Consider the following 20,945-nt stretch of genomic DNA (forward strand, 5'->3'; position numbering starts at 1 on the left):
CCTTTCACTAACTGTTCTGTGTGTTGTCTCCGTCACAGGGCGACTCAGGGGAGGTCGGCCTTCAAGGAAACCCGGGACATAAGGTAAGACACTCACTGATGAAGCTGCTGAAAAACTTTTCAATTTTCTCTGCTCTTAAAGCTGGAAAGAAAGTTGTGATTTATATTGAGTCAGCTGAATGTTCTGGGGACATTTTATTGAGAGTTTTTATTTTCAAGTATATTTTTACTCCTGACCAAGTACAACATTCTGTTTTAAGACTTCTGGAGTCTGCCTCTCCCTCTCTGAGATGATTTCATTGTATTGGATCACCGCCTCCCTTTGTGTTGACCCCAAGACTGGAAACAAAGCAATCTCCAAATCAAATTAAACCAGCAAGTGAGCGCGTGTTTGGCGCATGGCGAACGGTGCTGCTGCAGAGACTCGTACAGTCCCAAGCAGCGGTGCCTCTTGTTTGGCCAGGTGCCCCGTTGGGCTCAGTTTGAAGTATTCATTGGTTGGAAGCCAGTGAGGGATCATGTCCTTGTCACTGCTCAAGCAACTTTTACTCGATGATCAAGCTGTCTGAGCAGAAGAGGTTGTGAGAGTCTGAGTTATGTACTCTTGGCGAATCTCTTCTCTGTTGGGTGAAAAACAAATGACTGACATAGCTCGATGCGTATTTGTGGTAGCATGTAACCGTCCACTCCAGACCTGATCAGCTTGCGGCTCGTGGACTGAATTTGGCCCTTTTACAACCTCAATCAGGCTCTTAAGACACAAATGGTGCGTCGGTGTCAGTTGACCCTTGGTATTAGCCAATAGGGACCCTGTTGACAGACATCAGCACATCAGCAAATAATGTGGCACTGAGTGTCAGTAGATGATGTGTATCTGTTGTGTGTCATCTGTTTAATGTTGGTATACTAAAATTAACAGAAAACATAAGGAAATCTTTGTTTTTCAAATTATTTATTTGTTGCAATAATACTTCCTTGCAATACATCTTACACCACTGAAAAGCCTGTTTATTTCCCTTTTAAATGGTGCCACATTTGTAAGGATCATGCATTTGTGGGATGAGCAGCAGAGCTGAGCATGTGGGTTGTGCCTGTGAAAAATTTGCTAGATCCTCCCTGCCAATGCTAAACAGCTTATTTTGATTCTGACTCTTTCTCTTGAGCTTCTGGTACCCCCAGGTGCTGACATTTAGGTGCCTGACTGGCACATGCCATGTTCAGCGATGAGTCCAGATTCTGCCAACGGCAGTTGCATTGTCGGGTCAAGTGTGGAGAAGACATGGAGACACTATGCTGATTGCTGCACCATTAGAGTAACATCTTTTGGTGGAGGCAGTGTGATGGTGTGAGGCGGCATTTCCCTCACTGGAAAAACGAGGCTTGTCATTATTGGAGGCAATCTCAATGCAGAGGGGTATCAAGATGAGATTCTGCAGCCAATGGCAATCATGCATCTCTGCAGTCTGGGACTGAACCCTATCCTCCAAGATGACAACGCTTGCCCCCACAGAGCGGGGTTTATCAGAGCAGTGTTAATTTCATCGACTAAAACTATGTCTAAAAATGTTTGTTAACAGCCTTTTTTTCCATGACAAAAACTAGACTAAGACTAGAAAAAATAGATCCGTGATGACTAAAACTGACAAAAACTAAATTTAGTTTTAATCAAGATGATTAAAACTTGACCAAAATGTAATGTGGTTTTCTTCAAACATTCAAAATCTGTGATATTTCTCCACTGTGGGTAAATCTGTGTAAAAAAAACAATGCACCTGTAGCTACTCTGTCTCTTAGCTGTAGAAAGCAGGGACCCCAGGTTTGGCAGGACCTGATTTAGTCAAGATAATAAATGTTTGGACTAAAAGTAAAGGCTAAAATGTGAGGACTTTTTATGGACTAAAACTAGACTAAAATGTTTTGAGTTTTCGTTGACTAAAACCAGACAAAAACTAAGAAGGGTAGAAATGACTAAAATGTGACTAAGACTAAAACGCTTGTCATTTAAAGACTAAAACTAAGACTAAAATTAAAAATAGCTGCCAAAATTAAGACTGTACCAGAGACTACCTCCTGAATTTGGGATGACCTGCCAGCAGTCTTGATGGCAATCTTTTCATGGGCACAACCCACATACTCACCTCTGCTGCTCATCCCACAAATGCATGTTCTTTACAATTTAAAAGGGAAGAATCAGGCTTTCCAGGGGCATAAGATATATTGCCAAGAAGCATTGCAACTGAGAAAAAAACTACTGCTTTGTAGTTAGAAGTTTAGATCCCCTAACTGCAGATTTAGAGATGTCTTTATTAGGCAGAAGAGGTCACCCGTTGGATCAACTCTGTTTTTGTAAGAAAATATCAGACGTGCGGAATTCTTACATCATCTATGTGTAAGGTGCAGACGTCCATATGACACTACTAAAAGCATCTTAAATACATCAAATATTATAGCTTATTTAACTGAGAATTACATAAAAGTGATGAATAAAAAATCTTTTTCTGACTCAGTAATTTGCTAAATAGCTGTTTCGTACATGGGCACTGGTATCAGCCTACATTTCCACAGCCAGTACAACTATAATGAGTTCTTTCATTTTTAAAACACACAAAAAACTTTTTCTAATAGGAGACACCTTCTACTTTGATTTAGCCATAAACACAACCATCTGTACAAATTATGATAATTGAAAGATCCTGATTTGATCTGTCGGGTTTTTATCCAATCCATTATTCATGTCTGTTGTTCTGCACAGAATGTGTTTTATTATATTTCATAAAGTTTTTGCCCAGGCTGTTAGAGTAGTAATAGTTTAGGAGGGCTGTAATCAAACACCAACAATGTGCTTTTCAGAAAGCACATTAAAAATACTTACTTAATGTATAAGATGAAGAAGGGTACAACATTTCTGCATTAGTATTCTTGCGTTTTTACCCATTGGATTCAGGAAATGTTAAGTCCTGTTATGCTTAACTTTTTTGGTGTTAGTAGTCTCACATTTAGTGAAATGGGGATCACCCGAGTGCAGTGAGTGTGTCTCAAGTGATTGTAGTATAAAGACACCTCTGTGTGGAAGGTCCAGTCACTGGTTAATCAGTATTCCTGGCTACCATTACACCATAAAGACAAAGTCAGGGGATGGATACAAAAAAATTCCAAGGCACTGACCATCCCCCCGGAGTTCAGTTAAATCATCAAAATATAAGGGATATAGCACATGTGTGAATCTGCCTAGATCACGTCGTCCTCACAAACTGAGTGACTGTGCAAGAAGGAGACTACAGAGAGAGAGGCCACCAAGACACCTATGACTACTCTGGAGGAGTTACAAGCTTCAGCAGCTGAGATGGAAGAGACTCTGCAGACAATGAGTGTTATCTGGGCTCTTCATAAGTCAAAGCTTTCTGGGAGAGTTGCAAAGAGAAAGTCAGAGAAAACTCAGATTAAATCTGGAGTTTGCCAAAAGGCATGTGGGCGACTCTATGGTCAAGTGTTGTTTGTTGGTCATCAGACAAGACACCAAACACTGCACATCATCTCAAACACACCATCCCCGCTGTGAAGCACAGTGGTAGCAGCATCATGCTGTGGAGATGCCTCTCAACAGCCGGCCCTGGAAGGTAGAGAGTAAATCAAATGCATCAAAATATATGAGAATCCAGGAGGCCAATCTTTTTGAGTTAGTTTGTGAGAAGATTATTTTCCCACAAGGCAATGACCCGAAGCATTCGGCAAAAGCTACGCAGAAAGACAACAGGGTCGATGAAAGCTCAGACCTCAATCCAATCAAGAATTTATCAAGAATTTGTGGCTGGTCTTGAAAAGGGCTGTTCATTCCCGACCCCTGTGCAACCTGACAGAGCTTGAGTACTTTTGCAAAGAAGATCGGAGTTAAGTTGCTGTGTCTAGATGTGCAAGCCTGACTTAGACCTGTCCACACAGACTCAGTGCTGTGATTGTCAGACAGTACTGTTGAGCTTGATGTTTAAATTGGTATAGAACTGCATATCCATTTGAATAAAGCTTTAAGAGTGCCTCAGTGCTTGTTTTGTAATGCACTGTTATTATAGGTAACAGGAGAAATTACTGAGGATTTTTTTTTTTGTTTTGTTTTTGTTTTACTGGATAACTATTCTAACGCTTGCTTTTTGTTTTCTATGATACTGTCATCAGTAAGATTGCCAACCATCAAATGAGACATCTTGGATCTCATCCTAATCTCTCACAGAGTGATCGGGGGTGTCAAGTCACCACCCACCCCTTACTGTGGTGTGATGGCTGCAGTTGTGTTTCCATGCCTTAAGGTGCTGATATGTATTGTTTTCATGTATTTGAAAGATAGGCAGTGGGATTTTATCCAAAGGAAAACAAGGAAAATATACAGGCATAAAGCAGACATACCCCTTACAAATTTCATGGCATTCGAGTGATCCATTGCACTACAGGGATCACTGTGGAGGCAATAAATAGGATCATTTCTGGATGTGGAAGAAGCCTTAATCCTGGACCTATATCCACTGAAGATGATAAGCTCTCAGTGGGGTGACGTATCTGCAGATGAACCCTGATACATGGAATATGAAATAACACTTAATGGCAAAGCTCTGTCCACTTGAGATATTTGAGAGGGGTTCAAGAGTGAGCCAAAGCTGTTTTGTTACACAACGCTGCACAGGAAAAGTTAGCATCAAGATCAGTGGAGGCAGCACTGATATTGATTCTGATGCACAGGAACATGTCTTGCAATATTTTATATGTAAGCTCAATTCCATGTCGATTAAGCTTTTTCTACTGGAGAGGTTTTTTCAAACCAACTCAAGATGTGCTTGGTTATTTTTGAACAACACTGTGTGTGATTAAAGGTATTATATGTAACATAATAAACTGTCAGCATTAGTGCATTAATCACAGCGTGATAGCGTCACTGACTGCAGGCAGCTCACGGCCAAAGCACAAACACAGGCCTAGCAATGAGGCAGAGCGACACATACAGTAATTTTCCCTCCCTGCCTGCAATTCCACCATCATCCTCTCTCCTTCTTCTCTGCTTCATAGTTTGACCAAGGGTGCACACTTGGGAGTGCTAGCCTTCAGTTACGCTCTTATCTGGGGACGATTTAAATTTGAGTTCCACCATGCCAAGTTCCATTCAGCTCTTCTTGTTGGGGTCAGTTTCTCCAATTTATCTCAGAAAGTTGAAGTCTGTAAAACACCAGTGTTCAGTATGGCAGGGAACTCTGGATGGGTAGTGATGCAGGCTGCAGGCGTACATGAGCCGTTATCCTCTGATCAGAAATATCCTGAACTGTGTTGTGAATCTCACTCCTCTCGTGGATATGAGCTCACACTTTACACCTACACCACCAGGTAACTCTGCTAGTTGAAGTGGTTTCTCTTTCGACAACAGGTCACATGAGTCTAAATTGCTCATTTTGTTTTTTAGTTTTGACTTCAGATACACTGAGGTGGAATAGCACATCATGAAGCTAGCATTGCAAAACAGTGCTAAATGCAGAGGCTTTCTAGGTAAAATGCTTCGAAGACTTTTGATATCGTGTGCTATTTTGGTCAGTATTGTTTTTTTTTGGCTTATTTCTACCTTAAACTTTCTTAATTATGCAGAGCAGCTATACCCATGATTGGTGCTCTATAGTCTAGCCTACCTAAGCTTCCAGTATGAAGGCGCAAATGTCACTTAAATCATCAGAGGCTTATGGTACTTCTGTTACCAGGTACACGCAAATATCCCTTTAATACATAACGAGTTCCTTTTCCATGGTTAAGTTCATGCCATCGTACTCAATCTACCCATAGTTCCTTATTTTCTTTCCAAATAAAAGCAGGGCTGTTAACATGAAGTTAAATACCTTTGGTTTAAGACAGTTTTATGTATTTATAATTATATCACATACAGAGATTTCAATAGGAAATATTTAAAGATAAAGTTTTGCTATCTGATAATTCGAAGCATATAGCATGCCTTTTAAAAGCTCAAATGCATTAATGTATTTGCATTATCAACCTTAATCTTTTTAACTTCTTTTCACTTCTGTCAAACAAAATTCCTCCATCTTCCTCTTTTCCCAACTTCTTTTCTGGTCTCATATTTTCTATTCATGTTTACTCGATTTAGATCATAAACACCCCCATAAAGAGTCAGAAAGTGGTGACGTACTGAGTGAGATTTACTGGGAAATGTACCTTTTTTTTTAAATTATGACACTGATTTTTGGCAGGATTGCAACACTGATATTTTGTCCCACCTCTCATCATTTTTTTGACATTGATAAACAAAAAAATCTGCATGTGCTTTGTTCAGATGCTGTCTCCAGACTCTTCTGGAAGCTATACTGTGAGAACAACCACTTCATGCAGCTGTCTGTACTGTAAGAGTGATGATATGGTTGACCTTGACCACTGTAATGTGACAGTTTGCTCGAGCTTTACGGCGCCCAGCTGAGGTCATGAAACTGTATAAGTTACACCCTCATAACAGAGCCAATAAGTTCCAAGACATCTCACACATTTCTGGCAGAGTGTGTGGAAAGTAAAAGGCTGGGTTGCTTGTGAAGAATCAGTGATCGGGATGATATTTGTGGAAAATATGCTCAGAACGGCTTATTGCCTGACAACGTATTATCTTACGCATGTTATAGACTTTGCAGAAGCTTAAATTAAGCATCCAGCTAGGCAAACAGTATTGCTTGGAGCTGGCTATCTGGTTCCAAGCTGTGTTTTTGTCTCAGTGTCTATGTGGTACCAGTGTGTTGTTCTTTAGTAAGCTCAATATGAAAGAATCATGTGCAAATGGTTGCAGCAATAACTACAATACACAAACAATGTATTTGTACAGTGATGTGATTAGCTTTTCCTGCACATTTTAAAGGATGAATGGTTTTAAAGGCTGTTATCCAACTTTTGCAGTATTGTTTTTTTTTTGTTGACTAAATTTTTCGTTGCTAGTGCAGAGTATACACTCCTGATCAAAATTTTAAGACCAGTTGAAAAATTGCAAAAATTTGTCAGCGTTGTGAACTGCAGCTTTGTCTTGTTGAGAAACCCGTCATTACCACACAGATGAGGGCCCTCAGTCATGAGGGATGCCTGCTGCAACATCTCCACATAGCCAGCCGCTGTTTGACACCCCTGCACAACCTGAAGCTCCTTTGTTCCATTGAAGGAAAAAGCACCCCAGATCATGATGGCGCCTCCTCCACTGTGCCGCATAGAAAACATCTCAAGTGGGATCTTCTTGTTATGCCAGTAACATTGGAAGCCATCAGGACTGTCAAGGTTACATTTGTTCTCATCAGAGTATAAAACTTTCTTCCACCTTTCAATGTCCCATGTTTAGTGCTCCTTTGCAAAGTCCAAACGGGTAATTTTGTGGCGTTGAAGGAGACGAGGCCTTTGAAGACATTTTTAGTTTTTTTAAGCCCTTCTCTCGCAGATGTCGTCTGATGGTTATTGGGCTGCAGTCGGCATCAGTAACAGCCTTAATTTGGGTCAAGAATTGTCCCGTGTCTTCACTGATAGCCAATCGGATCCTTAGGCTCAGCATTGGTGAAATTTTTTTGGGTCTACCAATTGAATTCCATAACCCTCGGATCTTTTAGGAAATTCAAAATGACGATCTTACTGCGTCCAACCTCAGCAGTGATGTTGCGTTTCAAGAGGCCTTGCTTATGCAGCTCAACAATCCGACCACGTTCAAAGACAGAAAGCTTTTTTGCCTTTGCCATCAGGAGGTCATGACAGTGTGGATACCTGACAGAAAATGACATGGAATCCATATTTTTGCACAGATTTTGGCTTTTAAAGGCTGTGGTCTTAAACTTCTGATCAGCTGATGAACAACCTATTTCAGTTTAATTGTTGTTTTTGATAAATTGCTTAATTTTTTTTTTTTTTTTGTCTCACTCCCATTTTTTCCTTTTTGCATTTTGAAGCTCTACCTAGAACCTTCTTAAGATCCAACAGTGCAAAATGTAAATTCTTGCAATTTTTCATGTGGTCTTAAAATGTTGATCAGGAGTGTATACGCACTTTTTAAAAATAAAGCTGTTTAAAGGGGTAAAATGGCACTGCAGCACTAGTGGCTGAAAAATACAACAACCTTGTCAGCTTGGGAAGCTGGTGTGCTTTAACTGCAGACGCATTTCCAAAAAGATATATTCTATATTATTTATTTATTTATGTTTACATAATACACTATTTGTGTATACAGCTTTTACAAGGAAAGTACATATGTGAATTTGTGCAGGTGAGCAGTGTTAATTTTGGCAGCTATTTCTAATTTTAGTTTCAGTTTTAGTCTTTAAATGAAATGCATTTTAGTTTTAGTCGATAAAAGTCCTCACATTTTAATCTTTACTTTTAGTCCAAGCATTTATTTTCCTGCCTAAATCTGGTGTCAAATCATGGTAGTGTGTTCTCTGCACCCTTCCAAACCTGGGGTCCCTGCTTCTACAGCGGAGAGACAGAAGAGCTACAGATGCGTTGCATTTTGACAGATTAACCACCAGCAGAAAAATAATACAAATTTTGAATGTCCAACGAAAACTGCATCACATTTTAGTCTAGTTTTAGTCATTTTGATACAAATTAAACTTAGTTTTTGTCAGTTTTAGTCATCACAGATCTATTTTTGCTAGTTTTAGTCTAGTTTTTGTCATGGAAGAAAGGTTGTCGAGGAATAGTTTTAGTCATAGTTTTAGTCGACAAAATTAACACTGCAGGTGAGGTAAGGAAACCCAAGAAGGGCTTATAATTAAACCTCACCATGTTAGGTGTTCATCATTACCAACCAGTAGTGATAAGGGTCAATATGAAAACAAACAATGAAAAACAAAAGCAAGTAAGATAGGGTAGGAAGGGAAGTAGTGCTATGTCCAAGCAATTATTTTCTATAATGATAATTTGATGTATCCTTGTATCTTAAATGCACATATCCTTATTGCTACTGTAATTTGTTATCCCAGTTTTAAGCGTTTTGTAATGTAGATGTTATCTTATTTCAAAGTAACATCATTCTTTCTGCTGATCTTGTTTTGGATTTTTACCACTCAACAATAACATAATAAAAATATTTTTGGCGTTTAGTTGTGACCTAGATGCCGTCAAAGTGGAAAAAGTCGGTTACAGGAAGAACTTTTCAAGAGTCCTTTCTTTGCCTTTTAACTTTCAATCTTGTGATTGCAGGGGGAACTTGGATCAGAAGGGCAGAAGGGAATCGATGGGGAGAAGGTAAGTAGTACTATCTCCAGCCGACATATATTCCATACATAGCACATCAGCCAGATCTCGTTTCGTCAGGGAATCAATTCTTATAGGCTTTTCATTTTCTGTGTGATGCCCTGGGGGGTCGGGCCGAGGACCAGTTTTCTGTGTGCCTGTTTTCAGGTGGCTTTCATATCTGAAGAAGATCTAAGTGTGTTCAAACCCGCAGTGTCCTTCTGCAGTGAAAATAATTGATATGTATGCTACCATCGGCTTGGCATACTAATGGACTAAAACTAATTTTTCAAATTACTGGAAGGCCTTCTGATGTCATTCCAGGTCAAATTTTATTGCATGCTTTTAAATCCGGCTGCAGTGATGAAACTAATGTACATCATGTAAAAAAAAGCACCAGCAGATGATTATTCCTGCTAATGTACAGTCATTAGAAGTGAATTCTTTTTCTTTTCTTCTAAGTAAAGTTGCAGAAAGAAGTGCAAACTTCTTTAAAGCGTCAAATCAAAGGCTGCTTTATGTTGTACGGCATCCTCAAAGTCTCTGTGGATGTTAACTGTGCAGATGGTCATTTCAAAGTGGCTTAATAAAGGGACTTCTTTCACCACCATCAGCGCTCTGAGCAGACAAACAGCCTCTGGACCTGCACTCTGTGCTTACAGTAATTCAGAGACAAACTCAACAAGGAAACAGGGGAAAAACAAGAGTATTGAGCCTAAAGCCTATTGAGCTTTGTACTGTGCTTGAAGTAGAAGGACCTCGTATTGAAAAGCTATTTAGTACAGGAGGAGAGGTTGCTTTCGAACATTTTCTAAAAGATTAACAAAAGCATGAAGACTCTATGGAGGCAACCTTTACTGAGAAGTAAATCAAAAACCTTTCAATGCTTGGTTGGTTTGGAAAGTTGTCTCTAAAAAGGAAATTGAGTTATTTAGTTGATTGAAGTCTGTCCTTTGTTGATATTTGTGATGAAGAGAAGAAGAGGGGTTGGCATTGAAAGCTTTGAGTTTCATATTTACTTTGATTCAGCATTAAATTCGAATTTTAAATACCTCATTTGCTGCAGTCGCCCTGTGGTGCTGTTTGCTTGGTTACAGTTGTTGCTGCTGTTTTTTACACTGCACTACAGTTTCAAATATTTATCATGGCATTAGTTGATGCTACCTGTTTCTATTTGAAGCCAGCATAAAGTGTAAATAAATTCATTTTGAATACATTTCAGCCAATACTCTCATGTTGAAGTTTGTTTAAGCATTTATTATGCAACATAATATGTTTGGCGTCAAGCTCCGACTCAGGCCCCGTCCACATGGAGACGAATTCAGGAGTATACGCAAAAGTTTTTTTGTTGTATTGGTGTTTCATCCACACGGAAACAGCGTTTTGGGTGACTGTAAACGATACTTTTTGAAAACGGGTCCCAGAGTGCCCAAATCAGTAAACGACTAATGTTTCGTTCCGTGTGGATGGCCAACCACATCTTTCTTGAAACGTTTGCATCACACATTGAGTAGCTCTCTTAAGACGCCGGTGCGGGTTTGGCCAAAACAACAATGGCGGATTACAGGGTTGTGTTCGTGCTGCAGAAGCTACTGAGCTTGTTATGGCTTTTACAGCCAAATCTGATGCTCCTTTAGCACCACCGCAAAACGCATACACCATATGTTCTTAAATCCAACATGGAGAACAACCAGAAGGGCAACTAGAGGAAAGTTTGTGTCCGTTTTCTCTGATCTTCTTCTCTCTTTTGGTGCATTTCCATGGCAGCAATAAAGTGCCACGTACAGGCTTGGCATATGTACTACAGCGTGTTCAGTCATTTTCAGTGGTTCCGTGCTTATGCAGATATTTCCTGAAACGATCCCGTCTTTATGGAAAACTTTCTCAAAACGAAAGGGCAGTATATTGTTTTCGTCTCCATGTGGACAAGACATGGACATGTGGATAAGAAAACAGCTTGAACCCCCAGTCAGAGCCAACAGGTGGATGCTGGAGTGGAGGTGAGTTGAAGGTGAGAGCACAGTGTTGATCCAGGCGCAGCAATTGTAGCAGAGGAAGAGCTTAAATAGCCCACTAATTTAGGAGGACGTGAGTCATGTGATTTGATTAAGATGCATGTCAGGTGTGAATCATTGAACTCGAGATTATTGATAGAACTAACTCGCAAGCTTTGTTTCATTTCAAAATACGTTTGGTCTTAGAATATTAAACCATGTTTCAGCTTTACTAGAGCTTTGTGTAACCTTACACATAATTCCTAGTGTCAGGACCACTGTCATGGTCCAGGTTTTGATTTATTATGTTCTTGAGTTTCTCTGGTGTTTTCCTTTGTTAATTCTGTTATGTTTCTAGTTTTACTTTGTATTAAGGTTTTCCTAGTTTGTACTTTTTGGTATTTTGTGAGTTAGTTTTTCTTCCCCTGTTTCATGTTTAGTTAAACTCCCTGTGTTTGTATTTCTCCCTGTCCTTTGTCAGATCGTTCTGTCAGGTTGTGGCTAAAACTCAAAAGGAGGACTCAAATGCAGAAAACTCAAAATGATTTAATGAAACAAACTAAAGTCCAATGCTAAGAAAAAACAACTTAGGATCCGCTAGGAAAATCTACTAAACCAAACTTAGGCGGAGTACACACATAAAGATAATCGGGCTGTTTTTGTCCCGATTTTCCCCCTTCCTGACCAAGGACAGCAAACGCCTGATTATCTAGTGTCTTATAAAATTATGCTGTAAGATTATCCTGTGGTCTGAGGTGTGTTAAGAGTGAATTTGTCCCGATCATCAGCTCCGAAAATGGTCGGAGACAATTGTAAATATTACACTTGTTCAATATTTACGAGGAAGCAGGTGTAAACTAGAAAAGCACTTGGAGAGCGCAGACCTCCACCATTAGCCCTATCTCCCAATAGTGAAGAATCCTTTAAAAAATTCCTGAATCCAGATGGTGATCCAGATCACTCCCAAAATCCAATCAGTTCTTTCTTTGAGTTATGTTGCTAACAAACGAACAAACCCACCCGATCACATAACCTCCTTGGCGGAGGTAATAAAAAAAACTGTTTTTTTATCTTCATGTGTGGGGTCTCTAACAGATAAAAAATCTCTTAAGATTTAGAAAATCCTTATGTGTGTACCCCGCTTTACTTTAAACAAAGTCCATCAAAAGCAAAAAAAAAAAAAACACTGGAGGCACGAGGAGAAGCACAGGGTGTAGCATGAAGGAAGACATATGACGATCATGAGCTCACACATTGGCCCCGCCCACATGAAACCCAGCCAGGAAAAAGGTGAAAAACTTCTAAAGGTCTCAATCCAAAATTCAGTCACATGTAGATCTCAGTGTTTTCACATGTTTACAGCAACCATATTCCAACATATCTAGTGTGTTAAGACAAAAACTTTGGATTTGACTTTACAGGGTCTTTAAATGACACTGATTGGTTTGGCTGTTTTCTGACAGTGAAGAAGCCAATCAGCTTGAAGCTTTGCAAGATGGATCCATATGATGACAGGGAATTTAACCAGTAAATCGGCTTTGTGGATTACATTTTTATTGCCCTCTTTTGTGGTCATCGAAAAAGGCATCGTTCAATATTTATTTAACCCTGTTTGTTATAACTGACGTGAATGCATTCTGATCTTAAAACAGAACTGGCAGGTAGGAAACTCCAGCCTTTCTCCATCTCTTCACCACCAACAGTGTTTCAGTTGAGTTGTACCAGAGTTAGAAACAATTGGCTGCTTGAAAGCCAGCTGACGTCACGCTCACATTTGCATATGAATGACATGATCAGGTTTATTTACATAGAAATCTGATGGAGTAGCGAGACCACCAAACTGGAAATTAACTCCCTCCTCATCAAAGAATGACTGATTTGTTGTCATAATATTACACACAGGCTGTGATGTGGGTGTACATCAGATCAGACTTTGTATGTGTTTTTTCATTGATTGCTACCGGCGCTGCAGCAATCAAGACGAAGATGTGACAGAGCTGTGAGCAGCCCTTCCTGCTCCGCTCACTGGTTCGCCCTGGGCTCCAGCTGACTGGACATGCATGGGACACAAACTGGAAACAGCTGGGAGCCTTTTTACCGAGACTGTGAGGAGCAGTGTTTTCCAAGAAAGGCAGCTGCTCAGAACTTTCTTAGAAGGAAACAGCTGATGTCATGGGCTGATTTGCATCTCAGTGCATCGAGTCCCGCCCTGTTTGTCACCAAATAAGGAAGCTTGACAAAGTAGTCATGGCCGTGACTAGTTTCCAGATTTGCTGTTTTTGGGATAAACATCACCACAGGGTCGTTTAGTTGGCAGCATTGGACCGGAGGTCTGCTTAGAGGCTACCCTGTGCTGGGGGTCTGCTTCACCTTTGGTTGGGCTTAGTGGGAAAAATAAAGTCAAACTAAGGAAATACAATTAGGAATGGGATGATTATATGGTGGCACTATGGGTTCTTCACAGTAACATGAGCCTGATAATGGGAGGCAGGAAGTGAAGAACACTGGTTAGGAATCAGACACGGGGTGTCAAAGTTTGTCACAGCAGTGACCTGATTCTGAATTTAGGTCTAACCTGAGAGCCTAACAGGAGCCACATTACACCATAAACTGTCAACATCATTTTACCAGTAGTTAATTATGTAAAATGATTTTGAGATTTAAATAAAGTCAAAAAGTGAGTGTAAAGGCCCAAAATATGAGATAAAAGTCAACTTATTAGTTCAAAAGGTAAGAGAACGAAATTAAAAATCAAAATAATGTTTTCAAAAGGCAAATATATAAAATAGAAAGTCAAAATGAAGTTCAAAAAACGAGTTTAAAATTCAAATTGTGAGTCTAAAAGTTCAAAACGAAATTAAAAGTCAGAGTTAGGAGTTGACAAGGTCAAAATGTGAGAGACACTTTAAAATCAAGAGTTTAAAGGTCAAAATATGAAATAAACATTCAATATCATGCATTTTTAGGTCAAAATATGAGTTTAAAAATTTAATTGTGAGTCTGAAAGTTCAAAATACAAATTAAATGTCAAAAGTTAGGAGTTGACAAGGAAAAAACTTAAGATAAAATTAGAAATCATAAATTTAAGAGCTCAAAATATGACATAAAACTCCAAATCATAAGTTTTAAAGGTCAAAGTATGAGATTTAATTTTTAAAAAAGTTTTAAAGGTCAAGCTAAGAGCTTAAATTCCAAATCATATGTTTTAAAGTTCAAATTATGAGATAAAATTCCAAATCATGAGTTTTTAGGGTTAAAAGATGAATTTCAATTAGAATTTGTGAGTCTAAAAGTTCAAACTATGGGATTAAAGGTCCAAGTTAGGAGTTGCAAGGTCAACAGTTGAGATAAAATTCAAAATCATGAGTTTAAAAGGTCAAATTTGTTGTAAAATTTAAAATTGTGAATATTAAAGGTCAAAATATAAAATTAAAAGTCAAAATTGTGAATTGAAAAGGTCAGAGTATGGCATAAAAATAGAAAACTATAGGTTTATGTTATAAATGCGAGATGCAAATTTTAAAATATGCAATGATAACACAAATTAATAAATTACTTTTTAACTTATTTTTCCTCTTTACTTTATCAAATTTGTATGATTTAACAAGAATATTTTTAATCATCAAGGTTAAGTTCACATTATTATACCAGAGGAAATCTGTACACCTTATACCGGTGGGCTGGTGATAATAAATATATGATATGATCTTGTGGGCTGGGTTTAATCGTACCATGGGTCAGATTTGGGCCCCGGGCCTTGAGTTTGACACCCGCCCTAACTGCCCTCTGTTGTTTGTAGCGCCATCTTTTTTGGACGAATAGCTTGGAACCTTTCTTTTTTTAATATATTTTGCTTCCAAATTCATGAAAGTATTTATGCCTTTCTTTATTCATGTGCAGTAAAATAAACCATCTCCAACATTTTGATAAAGCAGACATTAGGCGACGAGATCAGTATCAATTTGACCGGTATACAGGGAGAGGAGTGGGACAAAAATACATTTTTGTAGAGGGGTATCAGGAGAGGTGACTAGTTTTTGATCTCAGTGTATCCCACGTGGGCGGTTGGGCTTTCTTCTGTCACGCTCACTTGGCTCACTATTTCTTCACTCGGGGGATTTATTATACTGTGCTTCGATTCTCTGAGAGATGTGAAACAAAGGAAAGTTGAGGAATGGGGAGTGCGTTTGTGAGGAATTGCTTCTAGCAGGCTTGTTTGTTGAGCTTTGAAGACAGCCATTTAGAATAGCAATGGATGGCTTGGGAACGTGTTTAGCCTTGCTTGGCACAAAAACAGACAGTGTAGTTAAATCACGAGTGAAGAAGATTTGTGGCTGTATTTTCTTAGCTAAAAATCCTTTTACCAGAACATCCAAGAGTCTTCTTGGCTTTCTCTTTAGTCCATAAATTAAACATGTCCTGGACTTGCATACGTCCTAAACGTGAAAGGATTGACACATCTTGGCTAAATACACAATGGATGCAGTTTAAACATGAAATGGGCGAAAACAACTATTTGTACCACTTTTGCTACAGTTTCAATGAAGAAATCAAACCCTCAATCTCACTCTACCTTAATAAATTAGATATTTGTGATTGTGTGCTTAAATGGTTGTTTTTTTTTTCTCTTTATTAGCAACTTTTGGTCACGTCAAATATGTCACTTAACAAACAGCATCACTTTTGCAATCACAAATTGCAAGCATTTTCCTACCCAATAGTAACAGGATAATCTCTACTGAGCAGGTTGACTTTTCTGAAAGGAATACACATTATTTAGTCAGCTTTAGGAAAATTAATTTTATCTGCTTGAAGCAGTAACCTGTTGAAGCTGTGAAGTGAAATGATGACTCTACATTTAGCTTGTTTTTACATACATACATTACATTTAAAACATTACATTATCCTTGTGCATACCCTGGACAACGAGGAAAATCTAGGATCTAATGCAGTCCCTCTATCCATGAAATTAGGGTATAAATCAAACTGGGATGGGATGTTCATTAGCAGTCTTTCCCACAGTTGTGCTGTTTGCTCTGATTTATTTGATTCCATGACCCGGCCCTTGTATGTGATTGAGATTAATATGAAAGCAGGACACTGGAATAAAAGATATGAGCTAGCGTAGCCCCATGCCTCATCAGTGAACACTGGCCACTGCTAGATTAATGGGTTAAAACCAGTATCCCCAGTGTTCCTGTAAGTGGGTGGATGAAGTTGAGCCTCATCAATGAAATACGACTGCAATAAGGCTACTGGTGTTCCCAGTTAATCACTTCCACTAATCAGTTCCTGGGGAGTTAAAGGTCCTGAAGACGTGATATGAAGGACCCAGTCTGCACATGGACCACAGCTAAATTTAGATATGAAGATCTTTTGGCTGTTTCATGGTTTCTCCAGGTCTGTTAAACTCTAATAACCGAGGATTGTGCCATTACACTTTGTTATTTTCTCCTATTTTAAATCACATCTCCACATTTTAAGTTAGTTATTAGTTTATGTTGCAAATGCCCTCTGTGGCCCCTTAGCTACCCTCTATTTTTTTATTTATTTTATTTTTTTTATTTTCTTTTTTTGAAGGCACAAGTGATCTCATTTGATGAAAGTCTCCATAGTTTCTTGGGCTTTTTCTAGTGATTGCTTAGGTCTATTTTTTCCCTTTTCTTTTCTTTTCTTTTCTTTTTTTTTTTTTTTTTTGCAGCTTTTAAAACTTAGGGTAAAAGTTACAATGCTTTCTGGCTTATTTTTACATTAACACTACAAGAGCAAGTGAACTTGCAAAAAAGCTGCAATAATATTTAGTATTTTTTGTGACACTTTCTATGAATCCATTATGACACATTATAAACAATTATAATGGTGCTTACCACTGTAATGGCCAAAGACCAGATATGGTCAGACTGGGACTTGAGGCGACCCTCTGATTACCAGCTCAAGTTTTTACTGACTGAGCTACCTTAGCTCTTATCCCTTAGAATCTTTATTAGAATTACTAGAATAACGTGTGACAAAATTCAGCTTTATGCTCTCATCAGTGAGTGTTATTTTAACTCATTTTTTAACCCATTATGACCTACCACAGAACAAGTCCGCTAGAGCCAATCTTTACATTTTACATGCTGTAGTGGCATTTTTTGAGTATTTGAATTTGCTGTGCAGCAATACAACCATTAGAACCCAAATTTTATGTGAGAAGTCCATATTAACAAATTAAATTGATCAAAAGTGCAAAAAAAAAAAACAAAATAAGATGAAAAACTATTTTTTTTTTACACATTTTCCTAAACATAGAGATGTCATAGCTGTATCCCTCAAAATTGTTATTGTGAAAAAGTTGCACAAGATCATTTCCAATCACGAGAAAAATATTTTAAGTAATTTGAAATACACTCATCTTTATGAACTGTGGCAAAAACAAAAAATAAATAAAATTGTGCTCAATTTGCAAAAAGACAGCATCTTTAAAAAAAAAAAAAAACTATTTACAGTAGTGCAATCAAATCTCTTTGTGTGCCAGATACTTTAGAGCATGCATGTGTTTGCAGAAGACCATGGTGAAACAATAATTAGTGTGACTCATGACCAGCAAGAAAACAACCAATCTATAGCCCGGATTTTATTATATTATATTGTTTTTGATGTGTGTGCTTTATGCTACATTTCTGCAAAAGAAGGAAGGATATTTCTAGAAGGAAACAGCACTCTGGAACAGATTTAATGTGTGATGTGTAAAGGCCGGCTCAGACTACATGTCTTTTTGGTTGTTCACAACAGAACCATGTCAGACTATACAACAAAAATATTGCCCTGGCCTCACTGACAACCTGGCCACACTACAAGAGTGATCCTGACCGCTCGCCGTATGCTGACGTCACCACTGTCTCCCCGACTGGGTGCAAGTTCACAGGTTTATGGGGGGTGGGTCAAAGAGTGTCTTTCACTCTACAACAGAAGCACTCTTTGTTATTTTAGCGGTCTTTTGCTCGTAAAAATGGAAGATAAGAAACAATGATAGAGTGGACTATGGATAATAAGTATGGATGTATCAAGAGAAGGACAACATGGACTGGCTCTCTTTCAGATAGGACTTAAACTTATACTTTTCTGATTTTTAAAACATAAATATGAAGTCACATTATTGGGTGTCCATACTTCACGTATGTAAATTTTCAAATCGCAAGATAAACGTATGTGGCAGAAATCTTGGAATCAGACTGTAAACTGATGAACACAGCTCGTTGGGAATCTCTCCGAGATTCTCCCGAGATGAGATTTCGATGGAGCGAACTGATGAGGTCATCGCAATAGAATCTCCTGACTGGTTCGTCCGTGCTGCCAGCAGAGCGGGACAGACCACCCCCACAAGGCCTTTTAGCCATTTAGTGACACAGTAATTAAACACTTACCAAACAGATACGTCCTGCTCTATCCTTTGCTGCTGCTGCTGGTTTTCTTCCCCCTCTCTCTCCAAACTATCAGGGTCAGACTACGGGTCTAACACATACGGACGTACATCAAAATTCACCATATTTTACTCAGTCGGACCAGTTCATTTAAAGTTTACAAGTACGTAAACATAGCCATTTTGGAGGGGGCGAGCACAAAACATTGAGTTCTGCCGATGCCCAGCCACTGGGAAAATCGGCCAATCAGAGGAAAGCAGGTCCATGGAGTGGGGGGCGTTAAAGAGACAGCAGCAAAAACGAAGCGTTTCAGACAGAGGTTAAAATAAGGGTTTTTCAGGATGCCAGTGTGAGAAACATGGGGAGTTAGGGGAGGCTACTACTAGGGTAACAGAGAGATGGTGTAAAGCCTTGAAAAGAGGCATAATACCCCTTCTTTAAGGTATGCATGTGATAACGTAAATAAAATAAAATAAAATTTACACATTAGTTTTAGGGAATAAAATGGGCTTAAAAGTAGAACTTGTAAATATAATGCAAAGATAAGGAGCAAATGTTCTCCTGTTGTTAGATGTTAGGACGCTCTAAATTGGGGCTGAGTTTTGACGATGAGCTGCAACGTTGCAGTCAGGTTTAAATCTGGCTGAATTCGTGTAGTCTGAGCCAGTCTTTAGTGTTACTAGTGTTTTATATGCAAAAGTTATTATTGCTCTATCTCATTTGGTTACAATTGTACCCTCGGTTAAAAATAGATATGCCAATGGGAGCGCCTGCTATCCCGTAGATTTTAAAAAGTTAAAGGTGCCTTTTAATTTCTTTAAAGATTGAAATGGAGGAAATTTCAGAGCCAGGTGAAAATAAAACCATTAGGAAAAGCTGAAATATTACAATAAACCCATGAATACAGACGGAGCAAACAGTGAGACGAGCAGAGTGCATTAGAAATAAGATGGAGAGTTTGTAATTCTGTTGTTTGAAGTACTTTAGGTGCATGTTTATATGTGAAACGTGCTTTGTAACTAAAGATGAGTAAAACCCCAAAAAGATAGTGATGAAATTTGGATAAAAATAGAAACAAATGTAAAACATTTAAACACAACATGTTCAAATATCCATGTTTATATCGTGACTACCAAATATATTACCCAACCTGTCCCTTCACTGCAATTAGCTCATATACCATTTTTAAAGTGAGTGTGTTATTTAAGGCTCGAGTAGACACCTGAGACGCCAGAATTCTATCTATGAGCATGTGATCTGGTATCATTTTGCAGATACACGTCCTGCGGGACAGAAGGAGTGCACACCGTGTTATCTAGTGGGTAATCCAAGTTACATTTGTGGATACATGATGTTCACTGAAGTGCCGTAGAAAAAGAAGTCAAGCAACACTGATAGAACATGATATCCTCTGCATGAGGGGATCTCTGACAGTGTACTGTACTCTGATAGCCTCACACCATGGAGCTTTGTTTAGATTGCTATGGTAATAGTATTCAGAGTGATAGACATGCTAATAAGCTGTCTGTTCAAGCTGTAAGTGTAAATGTGATTGGTGTATTAACGTACTGTATGTGTTGGTTTGTGGCTGAGCAAATGGAAAGTCACAAAAGGCATTTCCTGCTGTAACCTCCCTGGCATTTGTAGGCCAGCCCTCAAGATATCCATGTAACTCCAAGATCCTATTCCGCAGAGCTTTAAAGGCCTGCCATTCACTATTATAACATTTCCCCACCAGAATGCTCTGAATACTTAATATGGCTAGTTTTAATTCAGCCTCGCCCCAATAGGCCGAACCCAGTTTGGTGATGATTAAATTGTGCTCAGTAACTAAACCTGCAATCATTCTCGCTCCTGTCAGACGAGGGCATTGACCTGCAGCTGCTCCGCTCCGTAAAAGGTATAAGTAAACCTAATTAGACTGCATTTGTACATCCCCGCTCCTCTGGCACTGTTTATTTGCTTGCCTTAGCTGTCCTGTGCTGGGGAGTTGCCAGATTGTCTTGTGGCCCCTCCGCTACAGGAGTGACGAGGCACAGTGGTGTGTGTAATTAGCAGGCGAGTGTACACAGCTCCCCACAGTGTTCTGACCTCGTGCTGCAGGAACGACAGCCGCACAGCCGGCACAAGCTCATTCCCAGCCTCTTTCTCCATGCTTTATCCCACCCTGTAAATGCAACAAAGCCCACTGTGTGCAACAAAAGCTAACAATATACCCCAGCCCCTCTGCTCCTCATATCCCTCCATGTCACTGAGTACCTGAATTGGGCCTGGGGGCTCAGGACAGTCCATTAGACAGAAGGGCAGAATCTTAACTA

The 20,945-nt window shown here is 39.1% G+C and overlaps 1 protein-coding gene across 6 annotated transcripts in view; it reads left to right on the plus strand.

Moving 5' to 3' along the window:
- LOC121510817 (collagen alpha-1(XIX) chain-like) overlaps positions 1-20,945 on the plus strand; it is a 281,327-nt gene that overhangs the window by 54,977 nt on the left and 205,405 nt on the right. For all 6 annotated transcript variants that reach the window (XR_005991990.1, XM_041789059.1, XM_041789062.1 and 3 more), the window contains exons 10-11: positions 39-83; positions 9,198-9,242. Coding sequence is in view for 5 of the 6 variants with exons in the window: in XM_041789059.1 (XP_041644993.1) it covers positions 39-83; positions 9,198-9,242 (90 nt within the window). In the remaining variant the exon portion in view is untranslated. The remainder of the gene's footprint in view (positions 1-38; positions 84-9,197; positions 9,243-20,945) is intronic.

This window comes from Cheilinus undulatus, linkage group 6 (assembly GCF_018320785.1).
Source record: "Cheilinus undulatus linkage group 6, ASM1832078v1, whole genome shotgun sequence".
NCBI classification, from domain to species: domain Eukaryota; kingdom Metazoa; phylum Chordata; class Actinopteri; order Labriformes; family Labridae; genus Cheilinus; species Cheilinus undulatus.